Source organism: Larimichthys crocea, chromosome XXI (assembly GCF_000972845.2).
Source record: "Larimichthys crocea isolate SSNF chromosome XXI, L_crocea_2.0, whole genome shotgun sequence".
In the NCBI taxonomy this organism is placed as follows: domain Eukaryota; kingdom Metazoa; phylum Chordata; class Actinopteri; family Sciaenidae; genus Larimichthys; species Larimichthys crocea.
The window spans coordinates 21,740,944-21,760,696 of NC_040031.1; the positions used below are offsets into that span (position 1 = coordinate 21,740,944).

Below are 19,753 nucleotides of genomic sequence, written 5' to 3' on the forward strand. Positions count from 1 at the left end.
ATGAGCAATAAATAAATATGCACAGCCCTATGACTAACCACCCCCCCACGATGCCCTCATTTGGTCTTTTGGGACCTGAGTTGGAGGCTGGACTGGCCTTTGGTGATTGTCTAGCTTCCTGCTGATTTCTTTTAAGGCTGAGATTGCCACATGTTGTTTCTTCTCATGAATCCTAAAGGACCTGAACTAAAGAGCGCATTAACCTCCCTGTAACTGTCGCGCTGAATTTGCTTTTGGGTCCTGTCCACAAGTGTAAAATGAAGATCTGGAATTGCTCAGCAATCTGCATTTACTGATTGTGAATGCTCTGCTGTTATACTAAAACATGTTGTTTTTTTTAATATACACTGGGTTTGGAAAATGCTTGGCCAGCGCCTGAGGATCAAAGTATTTCTATCAAGGCTGTACTTTTTTCAGCTAAAGTTATATGAAAAATATTAATAAACATTTTTTTAAAAAGAATAGCTAAAACTGGGAATAGGCCATTTTGATGAGAGTCTTTGGGTGCCCAAAACCAGTTTTTCCTTCCCCTGTCTAGGGATCCCTTTTTATGTTTTTTTGTTTATTTATTTTTTAAGTTTGTGGGTAATTTTTTAACTTAAGATTTTAAAAGTTTAATCACGTATATCACGCCTAAAGTAAAAACACGTTGCCTTTGCTTGTGAGCTGATGCTGTATATTATTTAACCCGTGAACCGTGCAAGCAGTGAATTTCTGAAACAAGAGATAAGATAAATATAGAACAATAGGCTATTGGAGTTTCTGAAATCCTTATGAAAGTGAGTGCGTTGGTTCCTGAGTGACTTGGATCGTGCCAGCTTTTGTATCCTAAGCCTTAAGTGGTTATTCATGGAAGTGCAGTTTCTCCTGGCACTTCCATGTGGGCTACCATTTTTCAGCCCATCCCAGGATTGCCTCTCGTTCTGGAGGGTTAAAAGCAATAAAACTAACTAAAACCAAAGCTTGGTCTGTTTTTAAAAAGTTTGTTCTCGAAGTTATTCAGGTAATAGAACATCCATAAATTCTCAATTTCTTTGCAAAGTGGCAGTAAAAACAACCCAGGTTCAATGTAAATTCTCCTCTCCGCTTACTGGTTTTTACAGTGTAAACTTTGACATGAACAATAGTGTGGTTACTGTACTGTGTGCGCGTGTCTATATAACACAAAATTTTCCTCGCCACTTTGACCGATGCCATTTTCCCCAGGACCTGCCAGTGCCATTGCCAAGTGCTGTTTAATCCTCTGTGATTATGCATAGAACAGAAGATATGTCCACATAAAATGACTCACAAAACGGAGTGGTCTGGAAGCCTTCACTGAGCTTAATTTAGATTTAGGATATAACAGTTTATTGATATTCCCAAGGTAACAGCTAGTTGTCATAATCTTCTGGCAAGAGCACCCTGAGAGGTCTGTTTTTGCTATCATGATTGGAGCAGTCAATAGGCCGGGATAAACAATGTATTTGTCAGGGGCCATAAAGTCAACAGCACAACAAACAAATGGTGTTACAGAGACTACCTCAGGCGGTGGTGTGGGCATATATTTGGTCTCATCTGCATCATGTACAGTAACAGTATCTAATAGGGATAGTGCTAGCATGGTATATTCATCACACAACCATCCAGACATGAACCTCTTCTAAAAAGACCACAGTGAATACTGAATCAGTTTGCAATTCAGAACCATAAAGAGCACACCCTTTTTGGCACTACACAAATAAGATTGCAACAACTAATTGAGATAAACCTGTACAAACGTGGGTTTGGGGGTGAATATTGGAGTGAATGATGGGATAAATTTGTCTCTTTTGAATAGCGAGGGTCCTAAGACTCAAACCTTCGCCTTGTGTATGACCCTTTTGGTGAGTTTAAAACGTCTGTTAGCGACATTAGCGACATTAATTGTGATTTCTGATCTTGCATATTGAGATCTTGCTATCTCAAGCAACTGCAAAGATTATTACAATTGCGTGTGCTATAATTTAGACAAACTGGAGCAGATTCTAAGGTGAAGGAAAGATCAGGTCTTTTTGTATCAACAGAACATTCTGCAGTGATTTGAGACACTTGTCTACTAATTAGCTTTTCCTAACCATAAGCAAAGCTGCTTTTTAAGCCTGAACTCAAGTAAGTCAACATTCCACAGTAGAAAGAACTTTCATTCTAGTCGATAGCCAAACGTTCACAGAGCAAACTGTTTTCATTCACTCTTTCATAATTTTTTGACTGACCCAGTAATTTTGTATTCTTTAAGGTAGTATGTCATATTTTTAATTACCTGACCCAGGGACCTGTGGGGTGGAAAATAATGCAGTTTGGCTAAAACCTTGTAACATTAACATCTCTCGTGTTGCCTGCCTAGTACAAACAGGACAAACAACTCGGGGGCCCTTGCCTTGCAGAAAATAAAAGATTATTACAAAACAATCATTTTCAGGCCATGAATATCCTACTCGTCATGTTGTTTTTCTACAGTCTCCGTTCTGTTCTTTTGATGCTTAAAAGTTTTTCCTTTAGTGCAACTGATCAATCTTATATGAGGACTTGTCAAGCTTTATCCTGGTCTTTTATCACAATCTGTTTGTTGGGCAATAACATTTTGCATTGCTGGCATTCTTGACATCCTGAACCGTGACCCTTTGAGGGTTTAAATGGGTTTTAGGCGTGCAGTCTACTGTGAGCAGCTGTTTGACGACTCTTCGCTTCTCGGGTTCACTGTGGTCCGTATAAAAACCTTTTTATATCGCTAGATCTGGTTCACTTTGGGGCAAGCGGCCCACACATTTCATACGATTTTTTCCTGACTGTGGCAGTGGATCCTTCGTTTCTGCCCTGTATAAAAGCTCTGGCTTCTTTCTTGTTGGCCTTAATGCAGAATAGTGAGAGTAACCACTAAAAAAAAAAAACCTCGACATAAAACAATGAACTGTCAGATATTGTTCATAAAACATAAAACTGTTTAATATGTTAAAGAAAAAGAAATGTTCTGCAATGGGAAAAAAATGCATCACAACAAAAATGTTCCACGGTTTTGCACACAAGGGACGAACACCTGCGTAACAGGCAGTAAACAATATATAGAGTTCCAAAATAAGAGTCTGGTTATTTCTCTTCCACCTCTTTATTCTCTCATCTCTTACCACAGACACTGCATAATGTCTCCGCTCTTCTTTGGAAGCTATAGAGTAAGCGGGGGGTGGATCTGTGAAAGCGCGTTGCAGTTTGGACACCTTTTTTAGCCAAGTCTTATCAACAACCACCAAAATCCTCGTGCATGCGTCCTGTGGCTTCATACTTCTCGCCTCTCTCGAGTCGTCCCTCCGTCCGTCTCCTTTTGTTCTTTGTCTCTTTTTGAAATCGCTCCATTCAGTTCCGCTCTCTTGTTTTAATTTTGGTTTGTCTTTTGTCTGCAGTGAATCGGCTGTGTTACATAAAGATTGGACACATGTCACCTTATCATGAGCTACATACAGCACTTGAATGAATTAAACTATAGATCGCCCTGTGGAGAATAACGGTTCAAATGCTCGCAGTCCTTCTATTTTCAATAAAAAAGTTACCATCACAATAGAATTCAAAAGTCTTGAATCCTGTAGAGGTCAGTTCTGACAGCTCTCTTAGATTCCATTCTGTCCTAAAAATCCTTCCAGGAAACAGTTCACCTGGAGCATGGTGTATCCTGCAACAATTTTACTTTGCAAGCGCTGTAAATGAATACAAATCAAGAACTCAAGTGAAAGTGAAAGCCCCTAGAAGCACATACACAACTACATCGAACAACAAGTGTCTCACGTGGCATAATTTTGGCACTATTGTGACACTGTGTTGTTCAAGATAACACAATCTGGTGTCCCTGATGAACAAACATGAACACAATGCGAAGCTTAGTCCATTATTTTCTAATACAAGGACATCGCAGAGTGGCATATCGCACGTAATACACAGACAAAGTAATCACTGAAAAAAGAAAAGAAATAGTTGAACCAACTTAATTGAATTGTTTCAATTGGTAACACCTAATTTATTTAAGTTCTTTGAAATTAAGTTAATAAGTTAGATTAACCCAATGATTTAAGTCACATGTACTTAATAAATTATTTGTTGTCAAAAAACATTTTGCATTAATCTAACTTAAAATAAGACATTTCAACTTAAAGTTTTCAGTTTTTCCAACCCAATAATTTGCATAAGCCAAAAGTAAAATATTGCTCTTTTCTTACCTAATAATATGGTTTAGTGAAATTACTTTTTGTAGAACTCAAATGAAATTTTAGTTTGTTTAATAAAGCTAAAATTACAATTTTAAGTTGGCTAAAAATATTTTTTAAAATTAAAAAAAAAAAAAATGCTTTATTGTAAACTGTAAAACCATTAACTAACAAAAACACATATGCACAAGATGCAAGTAACTGTTAGGAGGACCACAAAGCTGTCAAAGTGTAAAATAGTGCAACACAGTATTACACAAATATGCAATCTCAACACATATAGTGTCAACTATGAAAAAGTGCCAAGAGTACAGAGACTCTTTTCAGCTATAGCCAATAAATATATCCTCAGTGTAGCTGACCAATGGGGATGAAAAAATATTAACACTCTTTTAAAGTTTTAGGGTGTCACAGGAGTTTGTTGTATAACTGAGCACATCAAACCTGAAATGCAACCTTTCCCTTGAAACGTAGGGAAGTATGTCTGAAAAAAAATAAATAAAAAATAAAATAAAAATACCATACCCGTTACAATATGTATAAAAGCACATAATTGTGGTTTGAGGTCTCGGAGCATAAAAAAGCCCAACATCCAAAAGAGACTACATATTTTACATGCTATATGTCCAAACAGTTGTTCCTTCGCATCATGGCACAAGGCCATTTGTTGGTCATCGTTGTGTGCCATTACTGGGAGCTTGAAGTTTGATATACAGATTTTGGACTTTGGGGGACATCGTGCTGATCAAGCTGCATGAAGATTTTTGGAGCACTCAAAAGTAAGCGAAAGGGTTTTGGATAAGCTAGGTTGAGTGCATAAATCAAACCTAGAAGCAGGGCACAAGCTGAGGCAACCGAAGTCAGTTCATGCAACACTTCCACGCCCTCAATGACAATGCCAATGTCTGCAGGTGGGTCCTGCAGTCCCTCCCCCTCCTTCCGAATCACAAACACTGCCATGGTGACCTGCTCCAGGTCCCTCTGAACATATCTGCTCCACAGTCCTACAGAGGGGTACAAGACACAAACACAAATCATCATGAGCCTCACTCTTCTGTGCTTGGGTGATGTACCAATATGTGTTATGTGCTGGGCTATTTCTTGGCTGGGTGTCATCACACACCAGAAACAGCAGAGAGAGGTGTATCAATCTGACTCTAATCTAACTGTAAGCAAGAAAGATTAGATTTCCCAACATGTCAAACTATTCCTTTGAACTTAAATAATCAAGTAAGCCCTTCTACTTTAAAAAAAAAAAAAAAAAATCAATCCAATATGTTATGTGTTGTTGCTGAGAATTACATAATGTCCAATATGGTCATGATAATAAATACATGTCAGCAATCCAACCATGGTTCAGGTGTTATGGTTGTTCTAACAACAAACAACTAACACAAATTTCTCTTTTTTTAGTACACTAAATCTAGGAGAAGGCAAAGAGATATGGAGAGAAAATGAGGAGAAGAAGAGGGGACAAGGAGGTGAAGAGAGAAAAAAAAGAGGAGAAAGAGAGAAAGATGATGAGATGAGGAGAAGAGAAGGATGGAGACAACGAGAAGAAAGAAAGTAAAGAGAGGAGAGGGGAGGAAAAGAAGAGACGAGGAGGAGAAGATGGAAGGAAAAGAGAGTAGGAGGGGAAAGAGGAGGAGATATATGGCCATGATAATGAATACAACATGTCAGCAATCCAACTATGGTTCAGGTGTTATGTTTGTTGTAACAGTTAACTTTTGTGTCCCTTTGACAAGATGTGCTGACAAACTGTTGAAACTCACAAGGTATTCCTTGATCAGGCCATCTGCATCTTCTCCCAGGAAGATGGTGAGGGCTTTCAGCACACATTCCCTCCGATGATTAATGTCCACAGTCTAGAACAACAAATGTTGATTAAAAACAGTAATTCACAAGCCCAGAGATTCATTATACAAAGAAAAGGGGATGAGTTCAGTGGTGTATTTTTTGAGTCGCTAAAAACATTCATGCATATGGAAGCCATGATTAGCCTGCCCATATTAATGTCTTTATGAAGGATTCAAATATATTTTGACAGCCCTCTTAGTTACGAAGTATCTTGTTTGATGGTACAGATTTACCTGGTCCAATGTGTCCATGATGTTTGCAATATTTTGGCTTGTTGCTCCTCCTTTGGCACGTATGACTTTGATCAGCTGACTTGAGTGCATGTCTAACTGGGCCATGAACTTCCCCTCAAGGGGAACAGCCATGAGCCTCTGGAACTCTGTATTTATCTAAAAACAAAACATAAATGACAGTAGATATTAAATTATGGAACAAAATGCTGAAACTGATCTCATCTTGTATGCCAAAATGTCTATATCCCAAAAAGTATAACATGTGGAAATTCAAAATGTAAATTCTGTCATTAAGTTCAGTGTTATACAATCACAACCACACAAGTTATGGCTGATTCATGAAAGTTAGCTGCAATAAATCCTGAAGCATACAGACTTCGATCACTTCAGTTCCATTCTTACCTCTTTCTGTGTGAAGAGTGCAGGCCATCTGTCCTTCAATTCCTGAATGCTTGGTTCTTGGTTTACCACCTCATGTCGTCTGTAGGCAAACGTGTTAGCCATTTTGTTTTCAATGACCCTTTCATTGTCCCTTATCCCGATCTCTGTCAGAAGTTCTAGTCTCACTTTTTCCATGCTGTCCAGAGTCTCACCAGTAGGAAAGGATGGATAAAAGTTAGCTTCAGAACGTTTTGGCTTCTTCACTTTTTTAGCAGGGTATGTATCTGTAGTAGCTTTAGATTTCAAGGAGTTTACACACAGCTCTGGACACCCCTGTAATTTGAGCTGGGTCCTGTAGTTTGCCATTTTGTACTTCAGTCGTTGTTTCCAACCGTAGCAGCCATTGAATGAGCCAGGTTCTTTCAAACATGGGTGCTTTTTGATAAGGGCCTCTGCAGCTGTGCAAAAATGTGCATCCTCTGGATAGGCCTTGTAACGGTAAATTTCTTCTGCTACTCTTTTCAGGATATCAGACAGCATTCGGGAGCTGAGAGTCAACATTTTTTGGCTCACACGGTACTCAGTATTCCCCCTCTCTAGCTGTAGCTCTGTGTCATATGAAAATTGGGGAATTGCAAAGTCTTCTGGCCACTGTTGTGTTCGAGATGACACAGATTCAGGGGATGAGACGATAATTGTGTCATTTGATGCCCCCGAAGCACCGTCATCAGACTCAAATGAAATAGACAGAGATGAAGTGGACTGAAGGTCACTGATCAAAGGTGGATTTGTTTGCTGGTGGATCACTTTGATTGTCCCCAAATTCTGAAGTTCAGTGGTAGAATTCAGATTGAAGAAGTCGTTGCCAAAGTCTTGGTCCATGTATTGCAGTCTGAGGTTATCTTTTAACCCAAAGGTAGTCTTTATCGTGCCAAGAAGGTCTTCAAGTGACTCTGGGATGCCATTTGGAAGAGTCAGCTTTTCAATGTTGTTCTCTCCTAAAATCACCTTCAGTCTTGCAGGTGTTGAACCAGCCATGGTGGCTTAGCACTGGAGAAACAAAGAGACACGCTTTACTGGGTGTATATAAATAATTTGGGGAAAACAAAGAGGGAGAGTTGGCCAATTTTACAATATATCAATATGGTGATACGAGACCAGATCTCATCTCAGCTTTTTGCCACATCGCCCAACACAAAGCGAATCATTTAAACACAAAATGTATTCATCAAATGTAGCCAGCCCTCTCTAATTAGATTTTAAAAGGGATAAGTTCAAAAACAAAAGTTTAAAAACAAAACCCAAATGCCCATATGTACATTTTTTTTGCAATTGTTTTATATATAAAGCTGATTCCTGTTCAGTGTAAAACTGAATTAAGTTTAAATGAGACATTACTATTTTGAGATTGCATACCTTTTTTTGTTGATGAAGTGAAAGTACGCAAGTTCACAGGTAAGACGAGCTGCCTGGCACGCCTCCACACAGAAATGCCCCTCTTGAAGTAGTCACAGAGCTGAGAAGAAGTTAGGTCAGAAGGTGGTGGTGGGGCATCACATTGGACACCAAGCCAAAGGTTGTGGCACTGTCCAGGGTTCCAACCAGAGGTGATGTAATCCTTCTGCCATCAGCAGACACCCCTCTGGAGAGGTTGACAGGAAGGAAAGGAAGCACAAGTCCTAAAGGTTAAAGATATGTTCAAGTTAGTCTGTCGATCTTTCATCATGTTTACAGTGTTCATCTGCATCTATGTACTTAAAAATATGTATTCAGACACAGACTAGAAGTGTTCTCGGTCTATAAGAAATCTGATGGCTGTATTTTCTGTGTTCAATAGCGTAATACTTTCTTCTATGATTTCTAATTTTGATTTATAGACATTCTCCATTCTACAAAGATTGAGTCCTGTTGATTATACCAGTAAAACTATTAGTACTGTACAGTGGTCTCTCTTTTATCGCGGGGGATACGTTCTGAAAATAACCCCCAATAGACGAAATCCGTGAAGTAATCAGCTTTATTTATTACAATTATTCTGCATGTTTTAAGGCCGTAAAACCCCTAACCACACACTTTTATACACTTTTCTCAGACAGGCATTAACATTTTCTCACATTTATCTCTTATTTAAACACTCAAAGTTTCGCAGATTTAACAAAAATAAGTACAATACTGTATTAGTGAATGAAACCGTATTTCACAGTTCCTCTGATGGTGCCTCTTTGTCCTGGCGCCGCTCCGCTGTAACGGCTTTTTCCTCTGAAGGCCTTGGTGCAGGTGTTTTTTTTTTTTACATACAGCACTTCAAAGTCACACTGCTAGCGATTCAACATTTATGTAAATCTGGAGAGCCGAACGCATTTTGTACAGTACTCCCTTAGCTAATCAGGACGCTGAACACAATGCACGTTCATACTGTACAGTACACTGTAAAAAAAACAGAAACAAAATTATACTAAAAAAATCTGCGAAACAGCGAGGCCACGAAAAGTGAACCGCGTTATGTACATAAAAAAATGTTTACATCTCATGTTGAAAAGGGCTTACAGACAATCACCTGCATTTCACATTTACTGTAAGTGTGGAAGTTACCACCACAGTTAAATCTTACCTCCCACGTCACCGCACGTAACCGCATGAACTGTGCGCGCCAACAGGCATACTGCGAACCACCACTCGTGTATAAATGCGCGCCCGAAGTAACGTAACGTAGCTTGCCGCTATAATGTGCTAATGCTAATGAATAACTAACAGTAAGCCAACACCAACACACTGCATGAATACACAACTTTAAGCTAGCGTTACGATATTAAAACAAGAGAGTCTCGCCAACAAACTACTAACTTAACCTACATGTCGAAGCACAAACTACCAACAGGTCTGATATTTACATTTCGCTAATGTTAGCAGGGCTGAATGACAGCGGTTTGGTCAGGTCAGGTTACTAAACACTTAACAAACTACTAACAATACAGTTGGACTATTTGTATATCGAAAATATTAAAATATTAGTTCTACATTTTACTTACCTTCAAGGACTATGGAAAAAGTGATATCTTCGTTAACTTATTCGTTAAAATTATGTTAAAAATTAAAAGTGGAATTCCCCCAACTTGACAGTATAGACTTTTCACCGTTGACAACAAAAACAATGTACGAACGTTCTATGGCCCTAACTTTATTTCCGGTACACTTCCGCACGCCACAGCACAGCAACACGGTCTGGATTAACAATAGTGGTATTTTTTGGCTGGGAACAAAATCTAGCCACTATTGTCTTAGTTTGCCACCAAAGGACAGACAACGATAAACTATTTTAAAAAAACGTTCTTTACCAGACCTTTTAACACCTTGTTTTTGTTGTCAACGGTGGTGAAAAGGTCTATACTGTCAAGTTGGGGGAAATCCACTATAAACACACACACGCAATAAATAACACTACTTACCCATGCAGTTAATCCACTGGCCGCTTCTATGTTGATCATGCAGTTTCATTTACTCTTGTAAGAAAGTCTCTGACTGGATAGCCTACAAATGATGACTGGCACTGTTGCACAAACACTGCCATCTGCTGGATGTTCGGTGAAGGGGTGTACCGCTTTTGTATTCAAATCTGGTGGCATTTATTTGTGAATCGCGGTGAGCGGTAGAATGTCTCAAAATTACGTCATCGCGAGAAAAGCAAAAAATGGATCCACAAATGCTGACTCCACACACAAAGTCAAGGACATTTATTTCAAATCTCGAAAATATATTTGCAAATCCACTTTTTTTATACAAATTCGTTATTTATTTGTAGTCAATTTTTATATTTGTTTTTGTTTTGGATTATTATAAATGTATGCATATGTATACACATCATATTGTACACATTAATATCTTTCTGAACAAAATTATCCCCATAAAAAAAAATGGCGTCTCACCGCAGGTAGAAAATTTTGGAGAAGGCGGAGACGTCATGACGTCAGACGCACTGCGTCGCGAGAAATCTATTGATGCAGGTTGACTCAAATGAGAATAGCAGTTACATCTGTACTGAGGAAACAACACGTAATAACAAGTTGATATACTCCCCAAATTGTAGACTGGCTTCACTAAAGCAGAAATCTTAATGAAACTCACTCGGAAACTTACGTAACTTCAACTACTGCTGAAATACACACTGATTGTGAAACAGAAATATTCCGTCCATTGTTCTTTCTGGATTCTGCCTTTGTTGCCCTCTCCTACCTCCTAAAACGTTAGATGACCTGTTGATAAAGTCTGTGATTTTATCTGCTCACAGACTGTACCTGGTTCGTTTATTCTACTTAATTAAATCAACTACAATTTACAGCAATCTTGCTTTAACAAGACATGCTGGTACAACATGCATACACAGTTCTGAGAATTGCTGAACACCAGAGCACTATTAAATATTCCTCAGTACTTCATATTTACATATTAAATAGGCAAATAAAAAAACAACCAAAAAGCATATTTTATTAATCTATTTTATAAAAAAAAAAAATACAATCAAAAATTTTTGCCTGCTTGATGATTTTGTTCTCAATAAGAATTCTAAAAGATCAACTTAAGAAGTGTTGTTTACTGATTCTTCATTTTTTCTCATCTTATCTCAAAGGTTACTTCTTAAAAAAGGAAAAACTTTAATGTAAGCAGTCTTTAATCAGTGTGTGTTTTTTGATGTTATTGGAACTTAAAATAGAACTAATGAAATGGACACTGGGTGATTTATGATCCACTTGACAGCACAAATTGATTAAATGTCATATCGACATTTTCCACGCCTCTGCTTTCTGTGTCATTATGATGTGAAGGCAGGTCATTCACTCACAGTAACAATATTGAAGTCAGACGAGTAATTAGAAAGTTGGACACAAACTTTTATTTGCTGCAGCTCAAATTAGTAATTAGAGAGAGACACTTTGAAGCCACCTCAGTGAGCACAGTGATGAGACAACCGAGCAGAAAATTGCCAGTCGCAGGAGCAAGATGCAATAATCTGCTGGTTGACAAGTGCTTCATTAGTTAGTTTGTAGTCCAACAGTCATTTTGAAAGGCTGGTAGATTTAGACTGGGCCTTGAAAATCAGAATCAGTACAGTGTATGAATGACAATTTGTAGTTTGGTTTGGAGGTCGGTGTAGTGGGGGTACATGAAAATATTCAACAAGCAAAAAATTGCAGGTTTTTGAAAACAGATCCATCCATAATACAATTCCCAAACTTGCTTAAATAACTAACTAAAATATAAGAGCAAAGCTTCCCCACTGATCTCTGGACAGTGACAGACTCACACTGAATACCAACAGGGTTACTGAATGGTGGATCTGGTGCTGAACTCAGATCATCACATTAGACTGCATCATGCATCATGTTGGGGTGTGGAGGTTTAACTGTTCTCTGACTGTAATACCTGGCTTAGAAGTCATCTTTTCAGCCTCTTTTAGCTCAGTGTTTTGATTTCCCAGGGAATATTTTGATCAACCTTGTTTCTAGCCAAGGATAACAGCCAATGGACTTGAGGATGATACTGGTGGGATGTTTTACATAGATATTAGCAGACACAACTCAGAAGAAAAGCCATATTCAACATGCGGTGTTGTGAACCTTTTATTGCTTCTCTCTCTCCTTATCAGGTAGCACAGCACCAGCTAAACATATCTCATTGCCTGGTTGTACTCTCAGCCCAGCTGGTCTCTTAGTCAGAGCCTGAATTATTAATGGAGTCAAATGATCTATACTTTCATGTTATGTTACATTTTGGTGAATCGGTATCATCTGCACCTCTGATACCAAATGTTATCAGATGTTGCTCATCATGAACTTTGTCCTACTTAGGAGACTGCCTCCTGATGGGTTGATACTGTATATGTTTGAGTTTTGACATTTCTCTCTGTCCCTGAGATGTTGGTACCAGCCACAGTGTAGAAGGGGGAGTAAAGCAGATATTTACGAGGGTAACCCCCGATGCACTTAGGGTCTCTCCTTTGATGACCTCAGAGGAGAGGGGGGGGAGAAATGTCTACAAGAGGAGCAGTTGAATGTATTATCAGCAGAGAGAACTTTGCGACTGTTGTACTCGTACTGTTGTCTCTCCTTGGCCAAGAATAAAAGTTCTCATTTAATACTGATCGTGTTCTCAGTCTTTATCAAATTTCTGCGACAGAAGACTATGAGCTCCAAAAACACACAAACCTTTTCTTTGTCATGACTTAAAATAATATGAAGACTGCTTGTTAGACTGCTGGTATTAGTCGTAAGCTACAGTTATGTTTAATGAATGTCGTGTTAAGCAGCGATTAATTGATTAACTAAGGATTTCTATCCAATACCTCATGGTTCTGACATCACACATGGCATATCTTAAAGGAAGAACAGTCATGAAAGGGTTAGTCTTTACTCAAATAGTCCTTCATGTTATGTGATAATAAATGTGGATTTCAAAATAAATCTAAACATAAAGCTCAGTCTCCCACACACACAGACAGGGCAGAGAACTGTACACTGTGAGGTGTTCCTGTCGCTGGTCTCTAAAATAAACTCAAGTTCTCTGCATGTGTCCATCTCACCTGTTCACTTGCTCTTGTTTCTTCTTCCCACACTGGGTGGTTGGGCTGCTGATACTGTTGCCGTCTTCATTCTCACCTGGAAAATGTGAATCTCTGCATAGATGGTTTGATGCACAGAGCGGAAGATGAATGAAATACTGCGCTCCAGGTAATCCACAGCATCAGAGAGGAAATCAGAGGAACATTTAGAATCCTTGCAATCCTTGACTGAAAATGCCTTCCTGGATTAAGTTTATATAGCAATCTAGACATCTGTCTCTCTCTCCACTTTCCTTTGCAGCACAGCCACACTTGACTAGGCCTGAACATCTCAGCATTGTGTGTGTGTGTTCACTGATGTTCACATATTCATATTTATCACAGCTGATTTGGAGTTAGTCTAGTTGAAAGTGTCTGGCACTGTTAGATTTGCTCTCTCTTTTTAACATGTTCATCCTGATTACACTGTCATGTACACTCATCGTTTTCCTTTTGTGCACTCATTCGATTATTATTAAGATCTACAGATACGACTGTTTTTGTTATATTTCACATGTATGTGTACTTTTTGAATTTATGTGTAGAAATGTGTGAAATTGATCACCCTAGCTCAACATCACTCTCAGTCAATTAATCAAATCCGACATGAAAACAGCCATGAAAATAGGCTGACTTTGTTTTCCTTGTGCCCAGATGTTATTTAAGTAGAACTGTGCAGGATTGACCAAAAAGAAGAAGAAAGAGTGGATTCCCGCCACAAAATTAAAAACGGCCAAAATGCAGGACTTATGCATTTCAATGAAATAGAACATTTCCATCCATTTGAATTACTTAGGTTTAATATAAATTAACTAACAAACTTAATGTGAAGCAAGTAATTTAATATAAATTAACTAACAAACTTAATGTGAAGCAAGTAATAAAATGTATGTATTACTAATAAACTCAATGTGCTTCCACTACACAGCAGTGTAGTAGTAACCAGGTTTATGCATTCAATATTAATAAAATCAATTTGTTTGCCCAAACCCAACAGAGAAAATGAATGCAGACATTTTAGGTTTATTAGTACTATTACATAAATCTTATTACTTGCATCACATTACATTTGTTTAAAAAAAAACACATTTTTTATGTGATGATTATAACACAACACAAAATTTACTTAAACCATATACTCAAATTAGACTCCAGATGATTTAGACATAATCCATATCTTCTCAGGGTACACCACCACCAAATTTATAACACAGCCATCCAAGCGGGCATACTGTAGTCACTGAAGGTCTGTAATTCAGTCTGTAATGTTAGTGTGGTCTTCCAGGAACTCTTCACACAGCTGGATAGTGTTAAAGGAAGTCAAAGAACATGAGTGCCATGGTGCTGCGCTGTGCATCAGGAAGATGATGCCGTAATCTGCACCAGATGGACCAGGGGGTTTACAAAATCATGAAAACAAATCATCCTCTGAGGACCATGGATTTATCCACAGAAAATGAAATACATTCTAAAATACTCGATTTTATATCATCACAGTGCTTCACAGAATCACGTAAAACATGTACACATTTTAAATTTCCATTTCAAATGATCTAAGGTTTTGATGCAGTAGTTGAGTCTTAAAGTTGTTTCTTCTTGTTTGAGTTTGTATGAACTTCAGCTCCATTTGAATTCACACACACGTACAATTAATACAGGGTACGCTTCAACACACACACACTTTGGAATTAATTCACCGCATGCATGAACACATACACATGCCCCACATTTATGCTTCAGCACACACACTGACACATTCATAACACTCAGTCCGCTGTTAAAGAACACACGTGCCAACACACAAAAAGACAAAGACACACACACACACACACACACACACTAATGTACAGAGTGACATTACAGAAATATATTGCAGGGAAAAATATCATTCTTTTGCAGAAGAAAAGAAACACTGTTAAGTACCATATTTTATATTTCACCTCCCGGCTATATTTGATCTTACAGTTTGTCCACTACTAATGAAGAACTCACAAATATTCAGTTTATTACAGTTTTTTCCATTTGCTTAAACACAATTTTGCAAACTAGGCTGGTTTTATCAAAACACAATAACATATATAACATACAATTCACCAAACCACACACCCAAACTGCAAAACACCTCATATATCACACAAAATGAAGCACTGCAACCAAAATCAAACTTTTGCACCAGATGGCACACACTTCATTCGTATTACAGATTTTTGTCTAACCAACTACACACTGTTGGGCATAATAAAAGCACTCATCTTTAGTATGCTTTGCCATCATACTAACATAGTTCAAACTGTAGAGAATTCTTCAGATTGTTCACATGCACAGAAATATCTGCAGATACACACACCTGCTATTGAAATATTTATTTTTTTATTTTTCACCAAACAAGTCAGTGCAACATATGCACAGCAGATATATTTATATTGGAGTGAACTAAAATATGCTCACAAAACAGTAAGCTGAAAAATACAATGTCAGAAAAAATGTCAGAAAAAATAAATACATAAATAAATAAAGAGGAAAGCAAAATAATTTGACAACACTGCTCTACCCTGACCTCTCACTCTTCCTCCCCCTCTCATTCAAACCCTCCCTCTCCTCTTCCTCCTCTAGCAATGTCTTCCAAAGATCATAAATAACTGCTCTACCCTGACCTCTCACTCTTCCTCCCCTCTCATCTCACCCTCCCTCTTCCTCTCCTCTCTCAGCAATGTCTTCCAAAGATGCTCACCTATGGCTTTTTGTTTCTTACTTCCTGATTGAAGTGTTACAAATTACATAACACCGGTTGGGCCAGGTGGCACATACAGTGGCCAATGAACTCATGAGTGTCATTTAAATGGCAGTGTTGTGAAACTGCAAACAGGTGACTTTATGCAGATGTTGTGTCTTATGCAAGAACTGCGTTCAGTACACTTAAAAAAGCCACTTTGAATTGCAAAATGTGTGTGAAGCAGAAATGTGCTTAACGTTTTGGAGATTTGAGATGAGGTTTTGCCCCGTGTGTGCAGTTTAAATATTTTGTGCTACCAGTCATTTCAGTGTGTTAGCAACTGGAAAAAAACTGTAATCCTGCAAATTTGAATCCATTTGTGCTTACTAACTCCCTGTGAGACCTTTCAGGAAAGAAAGCCTTCAGATTGTACAAAGTCAGTAGCTCACAGTACATCACTCATGTTTAGTAGTCAGATAAGAAGACTGACATCTGTTCACACAACTGTAACAGATATCAGTGCATCAGTGTTCAGTATAGAGACAGACCATCTGCCACGACCAGTTGAGTATAAGGAGATGTCAGAGTGATGGAACATATAGACATGTTCCAAGCAGTCATCAGTGATACAAAAGCAAGTCAGTATGGTGAGGAAGGGAGCTACCTCCTCAGTCCATTCCACACCAAGTCTGTACGGACTGAGCTACTGGCACCCCAAAAAACATCTGCTGTTTTCTCATCAACATTTTGTTGGATGCATAATGTATGCTTGAACGTAAACTGCCCTTAATATATACAATAGTATTATTATGGATATTTAAACTGCTTTAAGATTTGAACATAGTTGTTTGCAAGTTAATAAAGAGTTGATGGACCAAACTGTTATGGAATTTTCTCTCCTTAGGTTACACGAGGTCACGTGTGGGCCTTGAGGTCCTCAGCAGTATTAGTTTTGTCTTATGACTAGGTGCCACCATTATCTCACTGTGGTGTCCAGGGTCGAAGAGACCTGTTGCTGCCTTCCTAGTCATAATAGATAGCTTGTTGTTGCCGTTCCAATCGTGTAAGCAGACATCTGTGTCTCCCTGGAATATGCTGACAATAACACCTCCAAGAGTAAAGACATTCTCTTTGACTAATTCTGGGGCGTTAGTATTTGGGGTGTGATCTTTGGTTTAAAGTTTATCCACCATCACGAGTTCGTCAGAATGTGAGACCGACTCAAGCACTTCAGGTGAACTTGAGAGTGTCTCTAGTTCTCCTTGACAAGTTCAATAAATAATACAGCATAAGACATCAGGAGCTCCTGAACACTTTCTTCCCCGACTCACCATTGACCTTTGACTTCAGCAATTTCTCCACAACAAACTAGAACATTCAACTAAACCTTCATCTTTTATTATAGCACGTCTTACAAATAGATTCCAGAAATCTTTATTCCTAGTGTCGATATTCAGTGGCGATGCAGTTGAAGATGTTTAAAGAGAAACTCCGCCGACACTGTCTTAGTTGTATAACAAATTTATTACAATAAGTTCAGCATCGTAGCAAGTAAAGCGTTACTTGGAGAGCCCCTGGCCGAATGATGAGACTCTCTTGAACTATGTGGGGGCAAGCCTTTATATACAATGGAGGTTAGGCTTCCAAACATGCAGTCAAAGTAACAATAGTATAACTCTTGTGTATGGAAAAGGACAGAGAAAAGAGAGGCCCTCTCCCAGGGTGCACACTCTCCCTGGCCACATTCCACATGCTCTCTTTAGCAGAATGGTATTACATGGGATAACTCACTCAATATATGCATTAACAAACTCGACAATGTACCGCAAACACACTGAGGTCAGGATGGCAGCTCTCCGGTATCCTATCCAAATAGGGACCAAAGAAACAGCTAACGACACAGACAAGTATCTCAATGTATACCATATTAGTATGTAACCAGGCATCTATGTGCAGACACCTACACCAGGTCCGGTTTTTGCTATGGGCAATGTGGGCGCAATCTATGGAGGGCGCACGAGCGCCCTAAAATTAAAAAAAAAAAAACTCTCCAGTTTTCTATACCGCTCATTTCCACGCAAGTTAGTGGAGGGCGCCCCATTGTCACGTCAACTTACTGCTGAGTCATACGGTTGTGTGTGTGTCTGAAGGCAAGGTGGAGGGGGCGAGGGATAGACTGATCCCAGGCAGCAGGCCACACAACACAAACTGCTTCAAATAAATTGTATTCATTCTAGAATTAACATAGACCCAATACCTACATGTAATTAATTGGGTTATGTGAAAAATCTGTTCAGTCATCTACGTGACCCTCACTTGACTCCGGTGATTGACGGGTGAACCGACGGTGTTGGCAAAGGTACAGTGGTTAATGAGTGGAGTCTTCATCATGGACCAAGTAAAAAACCAAAAGCACAGGTGCCCAGTTTAGAAAACAAAAGAAAAGAAGAAGAGAGAAACGTGCCAAAGATAAAGGTGTGCAGATTTCTGTGAGTGACGTCAGTGACAGCAGCTATAGGCTTGTTATCAGCCTCTTGACAATATGTTGCTATCAGCCACAGAAGATGACTGGATTTGTCGTATTTAGTTTGCTCAACTAGCAACTTTAGAACGTGACATCATGTCATGCAACTAATTCACCCAAGGCAACCTAGTCTGGTTTTGTTTTTGCAACACAACAATGGCAGATTCACACAGACTGTGGGATCTTTATTACTGTACACTTAGTGAACTTAAACAACCTCTAATATACAGTGACATGGCATTTTGTAAGCTACATGTGAATAGCTTTTTAAATCATTGTAGTATGTTATGCTTAGTTTATAGGATGTTACAAATGTTTATTAAAATGTGCATCATGGTCATTTTAATTGGGTAACTGATGCTGTGTGATGTGAGTGTGATCTAACTTACACATGTATCTTAATTCAGGGGCACTTCTGAAATATCTGGAGCGATTTACATCTGTGTTTATATTACTGTATTCATTTATTTATCTTGTGTTTTGTGTGTTCTTGTTACCTTTTATATATAAAAAGTCATACAAATCTAAAACATTACTGAAATATCACAGCCCCTCGGCCCAGGCGGCCACAATAGTACCCAACCCAATTAAAAGAAGGAATTTTATTCAGTCTATATAATGACATAATATTAAGCAAATACATAGGAAAACCTTAGCAATAAAATTAAAACAATATCCACCTTAGGCTAGTCATCCCATCGCCCCTCCAATGGACCTGTCCCTGCCTATCCCCAATGTCCCTAAGGACCGAACAAAAAGAAAACCAATATATTAGCCACAAAAATGAATTAAATTGAACATGATAAATTGTATAGCTTACCATGCAAATAAAATTTCAATAACATTTCATACATGCAATACATTATATGTTGCTTCATTTTCCATTTTTTTTCTCTATTTATTAATTAATTTATTTATTTATTTATTTTTAAACACCAGAACCAGAACTCAACTTGTAGTTCCTCCGCAGTGTCGATTCCCAGCATAGTAGAGATGACATGCTCAATCTGAACATCCACAATGTCCGTGTTCAGAGTCATTCATCCATTTTAATTGTCCCTGAAATGTGAATCCCTTTAACATCTTGGGATCCTTGAATCATCAACTGCCCTCATACGGTCCCCCAATGTTTGGTTCTAAGGGAAAAAGAAAACCAACCAGTATCTTTGTAGAAATAACAAATAATATACCATAAATATAATATAAATCATTAATGCAACTCATCTCCTATAATTGGTA

The 19,753-nt window shown here is 38.4% G+C and overlaps 1 protein-coding gene across 1 annotated transcript; it reads right to left on the reverse strand.

Annotated features, from left to right (window-relative positions):
* Positions 1 to 5,155: 5,155 nt before the first annotated feature.
* Positions 5,156 to 9,757, reverse strand: LOC109137612 (uncharacterized). Its single transcript, XM_027273000.1, has 6 exons — positions 9,715 to 9,757; positions 8,102 to 8,364; positions 6,707 to 7,728; positions 6,305 to 6,460; positions 5,987 to 6,079; positions 5,156 to 5,215 (listed from the first exon to the last, which is right to left on the reverse strand). Exons 3-6 carry the CDS (start codon positions 7,721 to 7,723, stop codon positions 5,156 to 5,158), a joined length of 1,326 nt encoding a protein of 441 aa, XP_027128801.1. The 5' UTR covers positions 7,724 to 7,728; positions 8,102 to 8,364; positions 9,715 to 9,757.
* Positions 9,758 to 19,753: the final 9,996 nt, after the last annotated feature.